General features: G+C 39.5%; 1 protein-coding gene across 15 annotated transcripts in view; it reads right to left on the bottom strand.

The window, feature by feature from the left end:
• The window catches only part of Mbtd1 (mbt domain containing 1), a 68,259-nt gene that overhangs the window by 45,657 nt on the left and 4,813 nt on the right, over nucleotides 1–17,789 (bottom strand). For 5 of the 15 annotated variants that reach the window (XM_059271516.1, XM_059271528.1, XM_059271517.1 and 2 more), the window contains exon 1: nucleotides 5,455–5,503. The exons of 3 other annotated variants lie outside the window; for them this stretch is intronic. In XM_059271516.1, the coding sequence (XP_059127499.1) occupies nucleotides 5,455–5,495 (41 nt within the window). In that variant the 5' untranslated portion in view covers nucleotides 5,496–5,503. Of the gene's footprint in view, nucleotides 1–5,454; nucleotides 5,506–15,902; nucleotides 15,953–17,789 lie in introns of those variants that run through there. 7 more of the 15 variants (XM_059271518.1, XM_059271529.1, XM_059271521.1 and 4 more) reach the window with 4 other exon arrangements.

Raw genomic sequence — 17,789 nt, 5'->3', positions numbered from 1 at the left:
GGACTGCCCAGAGACACTGTCTGGAAGAGGGAAGAGACCAGCTGAGCTACATGTAGGTTGTGCAGTGTGCTCCAGTTTCCAGCTTTTGTGAGCTGTCACCCATGCTAGGGTGTGCTTTGGTGATGCAGCTGTCTGTGAGTCATTTCTGTTCCTATAAGTAACCCCAATAAAGCTGACTGACTCACCAAGTTGGAATCTGGTGGTACCCTTACTTTGGTTTGTCACCAGTTCCTATCTGAGGTAAGAAGACATTTGTTCATGTCTCCCCAGGAATAGTGTCACACAACATGAGGTAAGACCCTGAGGTCACAAAGGATGACCCCTGAATATCTGCTGTTGGAACAGGCAGAGGAAGGGTCAAGATAAAAGACTGAGTTGGGCATGGTGGCTCATGCTTTAATCCCAGCATTGGGAGGAAGGTGGGATGTAGTGTGGCATTTGAGTGTGAGTGTGTGTGTGTGTGATTGAAGAGGAAAATGGATCTCCCTGTATTTGAGGTCAGCCTGGTCTCCACACTCTGTCCAAAACCAAAACTAAAACCAAAAGATAAAGGATTTGGGGCTCTAATAACCTAGATACACTGACAATGTGGCTATGCTTAGCATGAGTGGAATGGTGACGATGGACAGGGGGATTTGTAGTCAGATCAAAGCAGTCCTTTTGGGCGTTTTTTCCCCACAAGGCCAAGAGAAGATAGGATACAAATGATTTACCACAGTATCTGCAGTATCTTGTTTATAATGTTAGCTAATACCAGCTAGACTCTGAATCTCTAGTAAATTCATACAGCCTACTTTTATGCAGAAATATCCATGAAGACTCCACATGGGGGCCAGTGAGATGGCTCAGTGCTTGTAGCACAAGCCTAAGAACCTGACTTTAGTCCATGGACACCATGGTGGAAAGAGAGAAAATTGTTCTGCAATCTCCACATATGACATGGCATGTGCACACTGGTGTTATTGGTGTTATGTACACACACACACATACACACACCCAAATAGAACAATAATAAAAGATTCCACATAGGCTTTAAACCTAGCACTAGCAGATCTGTGAGTTCAAGGCCAGCCTGAGTTACAGGACAGCCAGGGCTACATAGAGAGACTCTGTCTCAAATAAACAATGACAAAAACAAAACAATCCCCTCAAACAAAAATCACCCCTTGCAAAAGTCCCCTAAACAAAAAATTACTCCCCCAAATAAAGACTCCCAAAGTTTTCCATATATGCTTGCCTGTACTACATAGCTAGTTCATTTAGCAAGTAATACACATCAACTCAAGATAGCTTATTCTAACACTACTTTCAGAAAGTATTACCTTGGAGTTTCAAGGGATTATGATTCCAAATGGCAGTTTTTAATAATTATAGGCTTTTAAAATTTTTTAAAAGAGTTCATGCCAGACATGGTGGCATATACCTTATTCTAGTTTGCCTTCTGTTGCTGTGATAAATACTATGACTAAAAGCAATGTGGAGAGGAAGGGTTTACTTCATCTTACATTTGAAGTAACAGCTCATCACTGAGAAATGAGGGTAGGAATGCAAAGTTAGAACTGAAGCAGAAGTCGTGGAGGAATACTTCTTACTGGCCTGATCCACTAGCTTTCTCCCCACCCCTGCAATGGGCTGGGCCCTCCTGTATCAATTAGTGATTAAAAAATAATGCCACCAGGCCAATCTGACTAGAGCAATTCTTCAATTGAAGCTCCTTTTCCCAAGGTGACTCTAGGCTTGCCAAGTTGACAATAAAAGCTACCCCAGCACACATCTGTAATCGCAACACTGCAGGCTGAGGCAGGAAAATCACAAGTTCAAGATTAGCATCTGCTAAAGTACCATGATCATTAAGGATTTTTTTTGTGCTTTTAAGGTCTTTTAGAGCCGTTAATATGCTTTGGACATTATTAAAAAGGAATATATAGTATGCAGTAAATACCTTTCTAATTTATCCTGAAGGGCTCATGTTCTAGAGGAATGTTCTGTGATTTTTCTTATGGTCCTACTACACACAGAAAAGATGTTTATGAATATGTGAGAGAGTAATTCCCTGGACACACCCAGGCTGAGAAATCTGGCTATGCCAACAAACATACCATATGAACATCTGACATATTTTTAACCTAAAATTTTTTTTTATTATTTTTAGTTATTAAGTATATTATGTGAGGGTAGATGCCATGGAGGCCAAAAGATCTCCTATCTACTAGAGCTGGGATTACAGGTGGTTGCGACTTGAACTTTTATCTTTTCCAAGTGTAGCAAGTGTTCTTAATTGTTGAGCCATGTCTGTAGCCCAGTATCATCATAATTTATGCCACACTTCTTGGGAAGCTATATTCATAGGAAGAGCTGCTCTAAGTACCTTTTCATTAAGGTAATGCTGTGGGATGTTCTGTATGTTAAATGTGTTGCTCTGATTGGTTAATAAATAAAACACTGATTGGCCAGTAGCCAGGCAGGAAGTATAGCCGGGACAAGCAGAGAGGAGAATGCTGGGAAAAGGAAGTCAGAGAGAGAGAGAGAGAGCTGCCAGCCACCGCCATGAGAAGATGTTAAGATACCAGTAAGCCACGACCCATGTGGCAAAGTATAGACTAATAGAAATGGGTTAATTTAAGATATAAGAACAGTTAGCAAGAAGCCTGCCACGGCCATACAGTTTGTAAGTAATATAAGTCTCTATGTGTTTACTTGGTTGGGTCTAAACAGCTATGGGACTGGTGGGTGAGAGAGATTTGTCCTGACCGTGGCCTAGGCAGGACCAGAAAAACTCTAGCTACAAGGTAGTCTATTGGTGAATTTATATATAAGACATAACAGCTTTACTCTATGTAAATTACCTTGTTTACTAAGAAGGCAGCTGTATTAGTCAATGAAAGAACTAATGGGAAAAAGAATCTTGACTTCATGCAAAGAGGACCTACAAAGGAATCTTTTCTATGCATTCTGAGTGAACAGATTTTTTTTGATTTTTAAATGAGACAGGGTCTCTCTATTTAGCACTGGCAGTCCTGGAACTCACTATGTAGACCCGGCTGGCCTTGAACTCACAAAGATTCACCAGCCTCTACCTCGCAAGTGCTGGGATTAAAGGCGTGTGCTACCACGTCCAGCTTTTTTTTTTTTGGTTTTTCGAGACAGGGTTTCTCTGTGTAGCTTTGTGCCTTTCCTGGGACTCACTTGGTAGCCCAAGCTGGCCTCGAACTCACAGAGATCCACCTGGCTCTGCCTCCCGAGTGCTGGGATTAAAGGCGTGCGCCACCACCGCCCGGCACGTCCAGCTTTTAAAAAAAATTATTTTTATTTTGTTATTTTGTATATATGGTGTAGCAGGAATCTTAACAGTTCTTATTAATAAAATCAAACCTGTGCCAGGTATTGGGGTGAACTGGAAGATCAGAGAACCAGAACAAGCCACAGCTAACCTCACCTGGACAACTTCATAGCTGGTCTTGCTTCCTCAGACTGGAGGCCTCTGAGTCCTCATCCAGAATGGGTCTCAGCTGAATTTGCTGCTCAAAAGCCTGAATGCTTAACCAGCCAAATGTTTCTAGTTTCTGGTCCTCACGCCTTATATACCTTTCTGCTTTCTACCATCACTCCCTGGGATTAAAGGCTCGCTTTCTGGGATTAAAGGTGTGTGTCACCATGCCTGGCCTTTCCAATGTGGCCTTGAACTCACAGAGATCCAGAAGGATTTCTGCCTCTGGAATGCTAGGATTAAAGGTGTCAGTGCCAACATTTTCTAGCCTTTGTATCTAGTGGCTTTTCTGTTCTCTGACCCCAGATAAATTTATTAGGGTTCACAATATTTTGGGGAACACAATACCACCACAATATTATTATTATTTTATTATTTTTTGTGTCTATATGAGTGTTTTGCCTGCCTGTATGTCTATGCACCACATGCATGCCAAGTGCCTGTGGAGTCCAGAAGGCACTGGATTCCCTCTAACTGGAGTTACAGATGGCTGGATGCTGGGAATTGAACCTAGGTCCTCTGGAAGAGCAACCAGTGTTCTTAACAACTAAGCCATCTCTCTACCCACAGAATTTCTTTTCTTTTCCTTTTTTAAAAATAACATAAGCCTATTCTGCTAAGTCTGAGTAATTTATTTTCTATTGTCTGAAAATTCCCCATGGCAAGAAGTAAAGTGGTGGTAGTCTACCAGTACCAACAAATCTAAAATTACTGTACAGGTTATCAGGTGACAGTGATCTACAATTCAGGTAGTTGGCATTTTCAGATTTGTCAAATATTACCAAAACAACCAAGTATCATATATGCAACCACCAACTCTCAGCAGAAACAGAATGCAGGTCAGAAGAGGTTATTAAATCCCCTGAAACTGGAATTACAGGCAGCTATAAGCCATCAAGTGGGTGCTAGTTAACTGAATCCGGTCCTCTATAAGAACAGTGCTCTTAACTCCAGAGTGGAGACAAGTTCAACCAGGGCCAGTGAGACAGTCACCAAGCCTGACCACCTGAAATAGACTCTCAGGACTGAGCAGTGGAAGGAGAGAGCAACTCCTGTAGATTGTCCTCCCATTTCCACACAGAGGCATGTATCCCACGCCGCCCTTCCCCCGTGAAGAGTTCAAGACAGAAGATCCAAAATCCAATTAACAGATACATTCAAAAAAGAAACAGATGGACAAAATTGCTTAAGGCCATAATAATCCTCCTCCCTAAGGACAAAGTACCATTTCTGTACTCTAAAGGGTATGCAAGCCCAGCCTAATCTATACCACATGAAAAGACAGGTAGAAAACTAGAAATTGAAACGCAAAAATACTTATAATACTATCGAAAGTTATGAAATATTTGGGGAATAAATGTGGCAGAAGAGACAGGAATCTTAAAAATGAGAAAATAGTGCCAACAAAATAAAGACTTAAATGGAGAGGAGGATCATGTTCATGAACTAGAATTACTATCATTAAAAGGACAATTGTTTTTCTTTTGGATTTTTGAGACAAGGTCATGCTTGGTAGACCAGGAACAACTCCTACCTCAGCCTCCTCAGTGCTAGGACTACAGGCTAAGCCTCCATATCTTGCACTAAAATGTCAGTTCTTTCAAAACTGATTTACATATTTAACAGTTTAATCATAATATTACCAGACTGATAGAAACTGACAACCTCATTACATTATAATGCTACAGTAATGTAGACAGTGGGATTTTTGCCATGACCACAGACTGAGAGATCAATAAAGTAGAATAATCCAGAAATAGACATAAAGTCAATGAAAACAAGATACTTTCATATTCCATATTCAGCTACATGCTGGAAGTTTTTGATACACACAACATTTAAAATAAAATAATAGTTAATAGAGTAAGACTAAGACAATCACAAACTGGGAGGAAATATTTGCAAATCATGTACTAGATAATTATTTGTACTTAGATAACAGCAGCAACAAGTATTCAAGTGCTTACCTAGTATGTACAAGGCCAGGGTTTGGTCCCCCACATTGCATGTAACACTGAGGTGAAGTCAGGAGGATAAGGAGGAGTTCAAGGTCATCCACAACAAAACAAAACAAACACATTCCCAAAACAATGAGAGAAAAAACAAAATCACTTTAGTGACTAAAACAATCCATTTTAAAAATGAGGCGAAATACTTAACAGACATTTCAAAGATACTCAGATGGCAAATAAAGACATGAAAAGCAGCTTAATATTTTTAGCTATTGTAAAATGTAAATTAAAACCATGAGAATGACTAGCTGGATGGCGGAAGCCTGTAATCCCAGCATTTATGCCTTTAAGCCCAACACTTAAGAGGCAGAGGAAGAACAGTGTTTGAGGCCAGTTTGGACTATATAGCAAGATTCTGTGTGGAAGCAGCTAGAGATATGGCTCAGTGGTTAAAAGCACTGCTACTCTTGAAGATGGATCTGGGTTTGATTCTTAGAACCCACCAGGTGGTTCGTAGCCATCTCTAACTTCAGTTGTAGGGGATCTGATGCCTTTTCTGATCTCCTTAGGCACCAAGGATGCACATGGTGCATATATATACATGTAGGCAAAACACACATAAAATGAACAAATTGACTTTAATTCCTGCAGAGGCAGGTGGATTTCTGAGTTTAAAGGCAGCATGGCCTACACAGCAAGTTCCAGGGCAGATGGGGCTACACAAAGAAAGTCTGTTTTGGGAAGCCAAAAACTAAAAACCAAGGAAAAAAATTCTCTCTCAAAAAACAGAAAATAGATGGGAATTGTTGCCTAGTTGGTAGAGTGCTTGCTTAGGAAGACTGAAGCCCTGGGTTTGTCTGATCCTCAGCAAAGCATAAACTGGGTGTTGTGTCACATGTCTGTAATCCCATCATTTGGGAGGCAAAGATGTTCACCATCATCCTTAAGGATGAATCACAGACCATCTCTTGAAGAGCCACCACCACCTTCACTCCTGAGCCCCTTCAGAAATCTATACACACATATACATAATACAGAAGTATATACAGGCACATTTAAGGAAACTGTGAATCCACACCTTTACTTCCTAATCTACTTCCCCAAAGCCTTTTCTTTCTCTTTCCAGTCTGTATGTATTTTTCTTCCCAAGTGTCCCTAGACAAAAATCAATGTACTTATTCAAGCCCTTTACTTAGTATGTGTGTGGTATATGCATATGCTTTTGTGTGTGTTTGTGAATATGCATGTATCAGAGGTCAACTTCTGCTGTCTTCCTCATTCCCTTTCTACCCTATTTGTTGAGATGTGATCTCTCACTGACCTGGAGCTCACTGATTCAGGTAAAGTGGCTGTCCAGAGGGCTCCAGGAATCTGCCGGCCTTTGCCTTGCCCAAGTGTCCACTACCATGCTTGGCTTTTTCTATAGATGTGGGGATCCAAACTCAGGACTTCTTTTGCAATGCAAGCACTTTACCGATAGGGGCATCTCTCCAGCCCCTCCTTTCTTTCTTAAACCCCAAATTTCATAAATGATAATCCACACAGAATATACCACTCCTTTCTTCTTAAAAATATCTAGCTTTTGATATTTTGTTTGCTCCAAAAAACTTATGTATATGTGTTTTATATCATGGTAGGTAAACCTCTAGTGTATAATACAGTCTCAAAAGATAGAAGCTTGGATAGAAGGTATTTGTACATGCAATCTTGTTATACATAGTTGAAGTCCCTTCCAAACAAATTTTACCAGCTGTGTTTCTGTCCCAGCAATATCTAGAATGCTAGTTTCCCGAGGCCTACCCAGGGGAGTTCATTCTCATTTTTGTTAAACAGGGGGATGAAAACAATCTGTCAGTATAGTCCTTTGTCAAGCTCTCAGGAAGGCTGGAAGAACTGCACAACTAATGCCTGTGCACTCATATTTGTCAGTGAGTAACATCTGCCCATTTATTTGTTCTTCTCTCTAAATACAGTTTACTTAAACCACACACACCAATCCTAAGAATAAAACCATTTCTTCCTATCTTCATCATGGTTATCAGCTGTAGGAAATATAATATAGTGCTTTTCTGTCAGGCATGTGAGGTCTGCTATAATCTAGCATTTGGGAAGCTGAGGCAGGAGGATTCTGAGTTTAAAGCCAGCATGGGCTACATAGCAAGTTCCATGCTGGCCTGAGTTACATAGAAAAGTCAAATAACAAAATAACTCAAATAACAAAAACAAACAACCACATCACCACCCCCCAGAAACAAACCAAGCAATTAGGGCACTAATTTCTAATCCACCACACACATTCTGACTTACCTAATAATGTCTTTGGAAGTTTACTTATTTTTGAGAACACAGGTTCTTCCATTTTTAATAGGGTTTTCTTTCCAGTTTGGGGTTCAGCTGATGTTTCTTCATTAAGTAATGTTATACACTGCCATAATAGTAAGTGATGTTCTGTTTACAGAATATTGCACCTAGAGGCATAGGATGGCACCCAATGGCACCTCACAAGTGACATTAGTTCTGAATAGTTGGTAAAGGTCTAGTTTAGTTTTCTTATCCTTTTCCCAGGACACTAATGTGCAGATATTGTTTTGTTTTTGAAGACAAGGTTTCTCTGTGTAGCTCTGGCCTGGAACTTATTATGTAGACCAGGTTAGCCTTGAACTCAGAGATCCACCTGCCTCTGCTTCCTGAGTGCTGGGATTAAAGGTGTGTACCACTACACCACCCCGATTTTGGCTGCTAAGGTCTTCTTGAACTGGTTCCCACACCCATCTGACATGCTACCTTTACTTTTTGGGTAATTCTTTACTTTCTAGCATATTAATATACCCCAGGCTTACTTTACACTGACAGTGCACTTCAGCTCTAAAATTAATTTCTTTAGGGAATTCTAATCCTCTTTAGTGGTCAGTATTAAACTAGCATCTCCTATCTCAACATAGGATAACTTTATACTGTTTTTCCCCCCTTTTTTGGAAACAGGGTCTTTATAGTCCTGGGAACTCATTATGTAGATCCAAGCTGGCCTTGAACTCAAAGATCTGCCTGCTTCCCTAGGGCTGGGATCAAAGGCAGTCACCATCAACCAGACCTTCATACTTCCTTTTGTTTATGCATCTTTTGACCTTTCTCTTTTGAATTTTTAGCCAAAAACTTTCCCCCCCAAAGTTGTCTGTAGTTAGTATGGATTTATCTGCAAATTTTGGTTTTGCTTATGGAACTTTTTAGCATGCAATAAAAAAATATCTGATTGACCCCAGCACTCAGAAGGCAGAAATAGGCAGATTTTGTGAGTTCAAGGCCAGCTTGGTCTACATAGTTATAGATCAGTCAAAGTTGCATAGTGAGACCCTCACTTGGTGGGTGGTGTGATAAAATGTACCATGTTACTTATTTTCTTATTACCGAAAATTAAACTTAGGGTCTTGGGCATGGTGAGCAGAGTATTCTAGCAGAGTATGCACTCACTAAGGACCAGCATTTCCTTCCATTAACCTCTATGAGTCAACATCAGAAAAATCTCCCTAAATTGCAACACAGAAAAATGCACCTCTATTTTCTCCTAGTGTTTGTACAGCTTGTTTCTGTCTTTAAGTCTCTGAACCATTTAGACTTCATTCTCATGAGTGGCGAGAAGGATCTAACATGTTTTTAAACGGCTACCTAGTTGCTGTAACATCATTTATTAAATCTTACCTCTGATTTGAAATACCACTTAAAGTACTATGTTTCTACCATGTACTTCTGTGTGTTTCTGAACTTCACCCTATAGTCATTTGTCACTAATGACAGGGATATGTTCTGGAATTCCAACATAGGTCCACTCACTCCCTCAGAGTTAATAGTTAGTTCAACTCTGGGCAAGCCTGCCTTTCCAACATTTAAAAAAAAATTGTTTTGTATTTTGTTTTTTTGAGATAGGGTCTCTCTGTGTAACAGCTCTTGTGTCCTGGAACTCACTCTGTAGACCAGGCTGGCCTCGAACTCAGAAATCCTCCTGTCTCTGCCTCCTAAGTGCTGAGATTAAAGGCGTGCACCACCACTGCCCGGATTCAACATTTAAAACCTTTTTATTCAGCTTTCATCATCATGGTACCTAAGAATATGCTTCTGTTTCATCTTCCACTTTGGTCACTGAGTTTCTCCATTCTTCCTACCAGGCTTTCTTGAATTTGGTGTTGCTGCCTTCAATACAAGAGATTCTTAAGCTTGTAATTATAGAACAGGTCATGTCTGACTGGCGAGCCTAACACCACCATTCTTTTTTTCACTTTTGTGCTCCTGAATCACTTTTTTGTTTCCAGGTCTATCATTCTGTCTTTTCCCCCACTCGAGATAGGGTTTCTCTGTGTAGCCCTGGTTGTGCTGGAATTCTCTCTGTAGACCAGGCTGTCCCTGAACTCAAGAGATCTGCCTACCTCTGTGTCTCAGAGTGTGGGGATTAAAGGAGTGTGTCACCACTGCCCCACAGGTCCACCATTCTTCAAACAACAACACAACCAAACAAAATACCCTGAAACAGGCATACAACTTCTCTGGCCTCAATCTCTGGGACCAGGTTCTTTGCTCAATATACCTGTTGTTAAACTTTTTCAATTTGGCTTGATTTGGCTTACTTCGTTGGTGGACAAACTTATTATGGGGGTGGGGTGGGGAGAAAACTTATTAGGAATATAAAATGGCACAATGCAAAACAGTTTCCTAAAAAGTTAAATCTATACATGCAACCCTCCCACTCCTAGGTATTTAACATACACGAGAATAGTTTATCAAAATGTCCATATAAAAACACACAGAAATGGTCTAACAGTCCCACCACAGAGAATCTAATTAACAATCCCCAGTATGCAAAGAGTACAAAAACACAAACCCGAAACCTTAATTAACTATCAAGCACTATGTACTATATACACTGACATGTGCTACTTTGCTAGGACTAGCGGCACAGGTTTGTTGGTACCAACATTATCAGAAGCACACAGTGCTGTGTTATACTGTTCCAGCTACAGCTGTGGTATCACCAGGCAAGAGGAATTTTTCAGCAGCACATAATCTCATGGGACTACTGTTGTACATGTAGTTAATTGACTGAAACATTGTTATGGTACACATGACCGTGTTTCATCAGTCTTTCACGTGGCAAGGTTCTGCCTTCATAATTTTAGAAGCTTTCTAGGGTATTTTAATGTTTGGAAGTCTAAACCCACTTTTGAGATCCTAAATTTTTTTTCTTTTAATTTTTTGAGACAGGGTTTCTCTGTGTTGCCCTTGCTGTCCTGGAAGTCTCTGTAGACCAGGCTGGTCTTGAACTCACAGAGATCCACCTGCCTCTGCCTACTGGGATTCAAGTGCACCACCACCACCTACCTGCTCTTGTTTTTGACAAGGGGTCTTGTCTTGTAAGCCCAGGCTGGTTTTGAATTACTATGTGGTTGAGGTTGAACTCCTATCTATGCCTCTGGCTAACAAGTATGTACCATGTCTAGCACAGTTCTGTCAATAACTGCATGTTTTTACAGTGCATGGACATTTATTATTTTAGTCTATCTTGTCCAATTATTTTAAGATAGTTTTGTCATTGATTTTCTAGGGCTTTTCATATTAAACAATTACATTACCACTAAAGAAACTTTTATTTCTTCTTTCTCCATTATTATACCTCTATTTCTCCCTTTCTGTTTATGGGCTCATACTTTCAACATATGATTAAACAACAGAGATAGTGAGGACACTTACTTTGCTCTTCATCATTCTTATTAAATGCTCTGTATCTATTCCTATTAAGCTGGTTTTAAGATTAAGGTGCATATTTATTTGTTTTAGTCAGTGTCTCTACATAGTTAAGGCTGGCTTTTTTTTTTTTTTTTTTTTTTTTTTGGTTTTTCGAGACAGGGTTTCTCTGTGTAGCTTTGCGCCTCTCCTGGAACTCACTTGGTAGCCCAGGCTGGCCTCGAACTCACAGAGATCCGCCTGGCTCTGCCTCCCGAGTGCTGGGATTAAAGGCGTGTGCCACCACCGCCCGGCAAGGCTGGCTTTGAACTCTCAATCCTCCCATGCCACCAACCAAGTACTGGGTTAACAAGCATGTATTCTCATGAGTCTGGCTATTTCTCTAGTATTTAGAGACTACTTCATGATTTTCTATAGTCAAACGTAGTTAGACACTGAATACTACGTAAGGTGCACATTTATTAAGACAAAATGTTAATGAAAATCACCTATGGATTCATTCTTGTTTTTTCAATGTTTCTAATAAAAAAAAGGTGTTTATAGGCCTTTGCAGGATTGATGACTTTTCTCTTTAGACCCAGTAATAGATTAAGTTATATAAATTCCCGAATATGGAAATCATCTTTGTATCTATAGTGTAAGTTCACCTAATTAAGATGCTATTTCCTTAAAAACCAGAGACTACATATTCAAGGTTTACAATCATATTCCTCCTGTCTTATCTGCACTTTTCATTTCTTTGTGCTATCTTTATCAGTTTAGAAGTTATATATTATTACTGCATTATAAAAACAATCGTTTTTCTTCATTTTGTATATTAATGTAGCATTGGGAATACTATTTCCCACCTTTGTATTTATTTTGTTCTTATTTGAGCTAGAAGTTTATTTTTATTGATGTGTTTAGGGTTACCAATGTTCCTCTCTTCCCTGCTCTGAAGTGCATCCCACAGATTAGGATTATGATAATTTCATTAGCACTTTTTACAAATTTAAGTATGGAGAGAGCAAGACGGCTTAGTGGGTCAAAGAGTTTGCAATGCAAGCCTGACGGCCTGAGTCTGACAGCTGAGTTCCGGTTAAAGACAGAAGGAGAGAACTGACTTCACAAAGTTGTCCCCCAACCCCATACTAGCACACATTTGTGAATATGCATGTGCATAAACACACAAGTAATTTAATTTTAAAAACTGTAATTTGTAGCTGGGCATGGTGGCGCACACCTTTAATCCCAGCACTTGAGAGGCAGAGGCAGGTGGATCTCTGTGAGTTTGAGGCCAGCTTGGTCTACAAAGAGTTCCAGAACAGCCGGGGCTGTTACACAGAGACACCTTGTCTGAAAAATCCAAAACCAAACCAAACCAAACCACAACAAAAAACTGCATTTGTATTTCCCTCTAAACCCCCATGAAGCCTTTTATTAAAGACACACTTTTGAATGTATATTAAGATTCAAGACTTTCCTGTCAATTCTGAAAAGCTCTCATGTACCTTTCCTATCAATTCCTATTTTTGTTCCAGAGTTCTGTTTTTATAAATGCAGGTTGAGAATTCTTTATCTTTTTTTTTTCTTTCTTTTTTTTTTTTTTGAGACAGGGTTTCTCTGTGTAACCCTGGTCATCCTGGAACTCCTCTGTAGACCAGGGTGACCTTGAACTAAAGAGATTTGCCTGCCTCTGCCTCTGGAGTGATGGGATTAAAGGTCTGCACCATCTTGCCTGGGGGTATCCTTTATCTTAAATGCCTTAGACAAAAGTTTCAGTTCCCCAAATGGAATATATCATATTGTATAGGTTAAATATCTTTATTTAAAATGCTTGGGAGTATAAGAATTTCAAATACAAAAATGAGTTTTCTTGTGGAGAGACCCAGAGACCCAAATCTAAGCATAGAAAAATTAATATATGTCCTATACATAAAAGTACATAAAAGTACATAAAATCATTTGTCTTTTGAGGTATGTTTTCATTCTGTAGTATTTCAGGGCCTCAAACCTGTGGCAGTCCTCTTGCCTCAGAGTTCCTAATGTTGGCATTACAGGTATGAGTCACCATATCTGACTTCTATTATTATTATTATAATATAGGGTCTCACTAAATTATCTAGGCAGGCCTTAAACTCATTTTGTAGGTCAGGCAGGCATTGAACTCATTTGGGATTACAGGCCTGATTTTTTTTTTTTTTTTTTTTTTGCTTCACATATGGTTTCACTCTGTAGTTTAGGTTGGCCTTGACCTTGGGCCAATCTTCCTAGCATTTGGGTGTGAATATCACACCTAGATTATTTACCACCCCATCTCTATAAGACAAAGTCTGATTACTTAGTTAAAGCTGGACTTTAAATCCCCTGCCTTAGCCTTCTGAGTGTTGGTATTCCAGCTGAATATCACCACGCACCTGTCTTTACAGAGAAGTAATCTTATTTTTACTGCACTTATGTTTTTCTTTTTTTGAGATGGGGTCTCACTATGCAGTCTTGTCTGACTTGGAACTTGGTATGTAGATCAGGCTGGCCACAAACTTCCAAGGATCCTCCTGCCTCTGCCTTCTAAGTGTTGGGATTAAAGGTCTATGCTAACATTCCTGACCCTCCTTTTTAAAAATTTATTTTTATTTTATGAGTATTTTGTTTGCATGTATGTCTGTGTACTCCTGGAGCCACTATGTAGGTGCTGGGAACCAAACCTGGGTCCCCAGAAGAGCAGCCAGTGCTCCTAAGTGGTAAGTCGTTTCTCCATCTCCTGCCCCTGTTTTGACTGTGGACTATCACTTCAGGTCAGGTCAAATTTTCTACCTGTGTGGGGTTGTATGGTCCTCAAAATGTTTTGAATTTGAGATACTTCGGACTTTAGATTTTTCAGGGAAGGTCAACCTGTATTTAAGATTAAGAGCTGGGCACTGACAGTGCATACCTACCTGTAAGCCCAGCACTCCAGAGACTGAGACAGGAGACTGAAATACAAGGTCATCTTAGGTTACACAGAAATCCTGTCTCAAGGAAAAGATTGGAAAGTATGAACATTTCTGTGCCTAATTTCTTTCAATCAGCATGGCATGTTTGAGTCCCATCTGTTACTACATCTACAAATGGTCCATTGCCTTTTACTACTAAGCACTATTCCACTTTATCCTTGTATTAGTTTATCTTCTCTCCATCCAGATTTGACTATGAATAACACTGTCATTAAGTTTTTGTACAAGGAACAAACATGATGCATCTCTCTATGGGGATTTCTTCTAAGATCACCCCCTAAGAATGGCAGAAACTGACAGTTCTGAACACTGTGTAGACATCGTGTACTCCTATACAGTAAGTACCTAAAATGAAGTTTAATTTATATACTAGGTACATATTATCTAACACTAATAAAGTTATGTGAATGTACTTTCACAAAATCTTACTGAGCTTACCCTTCTAGTGATGACACAATGCCTACACAATGGGATCAAGAGTGGGATGATACAGATCTAGGTTGCTATGGACATAAAGGTATTTTAAAACAGCCTGTGACATCCTGACAGTCAACCTGATATTCAAGATGGATAAGAAGTAATGGTTGGATATGGAGTATGCAAAGCATGGATTAAGTTGGACAAAGAATAATTCATGATCTAGACATAACTACCTGAGAGGGTGTGAGATATTAGATGTTTTCTCAAATCTTTTTTTTTGAGAAAGGGTTTCTCTGCCTAGCCCTGGCTGTCCTGGATCTTTGTAGACCATGCTGGCCTCAAACTCACAGAGATCCACTTACCAATCCTCCTGAGTGCTGGGATTAAAGGCATGTGTCACCACTACCCTGCTATTTTTCTCAAATCTTAAACTTGTGTGAGCTCATAAAGTTCAGACAAGGAGAACTCAAGAGATGACTGGATTTAGGAGCTAGGAAGCTACTTAGTTCTTGCTGGCCTCTGTCTCATTACACCACCAGGATCAAATGCATAGTCTGGTTAGTGATTAGGTCCAAATTTCTACATTTTTGAGTCCAATTTCTGGTTCAATCAGTATTACAAATCTGGATGCCACAATCACTTGGATCTCACTTTCCTCCTTTTCTACTACAAAGGAAGGATGTATGATAAAACATCTTACAAATGGGCTTTTAGTTCTTCAGGAAAACAACTAAGTATAAACCTGAAATACTAACTGCAAGAACCAGCATTTAGCTACACCCCTGGTGTATTCATTTTTTAAAAATATATTTGGAACAGGCTGTTCAAAGGCATGTATGAGATGGATAGAGAGAAACTTGTCACCAAGCTTGATGACCTGAGTTCGATCCCAGGGATTTGGATGATGGAAGACTGCAAGCTGTTTTCTGACCTCTACACACAATACAAATACAAACACACAATAAATAAATAAATAAATAAATAAATAAGGAATGAAAAGCCATGTAATTACTGAATAGAAGCTAACCAATACCAAGTTAGAGACATATATGTATATAAGGGGTATTTCTCCCATGTGTAACAGTTTAACAGATTAAAAATTTTAAAGTCTGAAAGTAAAGTAATAGGTATTAGCCTATAAATCACAATGCCAAATACCAGAAAATACAAAAATCTACTAGACTTGGTGTGTCTGCTCTTTGACTAGACCACAAAGTATGGTCAAATAATTGAGCTACAATGCTTTAAATAAACTATTACATACAAGCAGCTTTACAATTGGGGGGGGGGCAATTATACAGTGAAAAGGAGATCTGGGAAGACACTGACAGAGCTACTCACTTTTTAAGTGCAGTGATCATCACATCTCTGGGTGGAGGCTTACAGAAACCCTAAGAAAAGATTAAGACTTGATTCTCACCCCGTGTTTCAGATGAAGAGAACAAAGCTCTAAGAGTAGGCAATCTGCCCTAAGAATGAAACAACAAAGTCAGAGTGAGAGCAAAGCTAGCTTGTCTACTTTGTACTTCTACTACACTAAATTCTGAATTAACACTCAAGTCAGAGTGAAAAGCAGAAAGGAGTCCAAAACTAAACTTAAGTGTTTCCCTAACTAATTTGTAAGAAAAACTTCCTGGGACACACATTAAACAGATTCTTGGCAAGGTTTGTTGCACATACCTAAAACCCTAGCAATTTGAAAGTTAAGGCAAACACAAGTTCAAAGCCAGCCTGGGCTATGAAACGAGACTTTGTGTCAAGAAACCAAACTGAGCTGGGAAGATGGCCAAGTGCTTGCTGCCCAATACTAGGACCCGAGTTCAGACTCTCCTGCACCACATTAAAGAGGGGAAGATGGGCAGTTCCCTGAGGTCTTTAGTTAGAGACCCTCTCTCAGAAAGTAAGTGGAGAACAATAATTAAGAAGAAAACACCCACTGCCAACCTTTGGCTTCCACATACATGCATGCCTGTGTCACCTGCGCGCTCGTGCACTCTAGGACTAACAACAACCACTTCCAGGAAAGGGGTGTTTTTAACTAGTTTCTTCAAGAGATGAGCCCAGTGATTACATTGTTCTAATTCCTGCATGTCCAATTTGGAGAAAGATGGCTGTTTAAGTCGACATCAAGTAAAACCCGTATGATAAAATACTGAATGTTTCCTCCCATTAGCTACATTTTAAGAGCTCAATAGCCACTGTGGCTGGTGGCTTCCGTAACGGCTAGCACAGGTAACAGGCATTTCCATCACCGCAAAAAGTTCTACTAGGTATCAACAAATGATTCTATACCAATCCTTCAACTATGAGGAGAAAAATCAAGACGTCTGATGCCATCCCACAAGGCCATGGTTCCTTGACAGTGGCAAAAGTGCAACTCAAGCCTCTACTGACAGGGCTCCCCTGACTATCACTGCACCCTTTTCTTACATTCAGGGTTTATTCAAGCGGATTTATAGCCTTTTAACTTTTATAGCCTTTTGCTTTTTAGCAAAGCCAGAAGAGAAATTGTAAATTAATGGGAGGATCCTTAATAAAAAGATTAAGAAATAGTAAGCTCTTGGCTGGGGATGTAGTGTCAGTTGATAACTGCTCAGCACACAGGAAGTTCCAGGTTTACTCATCATCACTGCATAAGCTGGATATGGTGGTACATGTTTATGAACCACAGCGAGTTGCAGGCCTGGAAGCAATACTTGAGACCCTATCTCAAAACAAAAACTCCACAATAATCTAAAAGAAAAACATACATCTTTAGTAAAAATAAAAGTTAGCTGGGACCATTAAGGATACCCTATTAAGGAATTATTAGAAGGTAAATCTAAGCTTATAAATACTTAAAATCTTTTCTGTCTTTATGATTTTTCCTGTCATGTATTTGAAACCCTGAGACTAAAGACAACTTATTGTCTTTGAATTTTAATGTGGAAGGTTAAATCTTCCGTTGTTTTTATGAAAGGGGGGGTACTATATAGCCCAAGTAAAGCTGTATACTCTGTCCATTGGGTGGTGGGATTAAGAGGCAAACATCACTATGTCTAGCTTAGACAGACATGAAAACAATTTTAAAGATGAAAAAGTGAGAAATAAGGAGCAACCCCAAACACCAACTTCTCTAATTTTAAAATGTGGTTATTCAGATTACCCCTGGCTTTCAGTAATTTAGTACTTTAATGGATATGACATTAATACACTGTTTTTACTCATAAACTATAATTACGCTTTGTT

The sequence above is a fragment of the Peromyscus eremicus genome, chromosome 8a (assembly GCF_949786415.1).
Source record: "Peromyscus eremicus chromosome 8a, PerEre_H2_v1, whole genome shotgun sequence".
Taxonomy (NCBI): domain Eukaryota; kingdom Metazoa; phylum Chordata; class Mammalia; order Rodentia; family Cricetidae; genus Peromyscus; species Peromyscus eremicus.
Note: the sequence above shows the minus strand (reverse complement) of the source record. Positions and strands in the feature narration are given on the sequence as shown.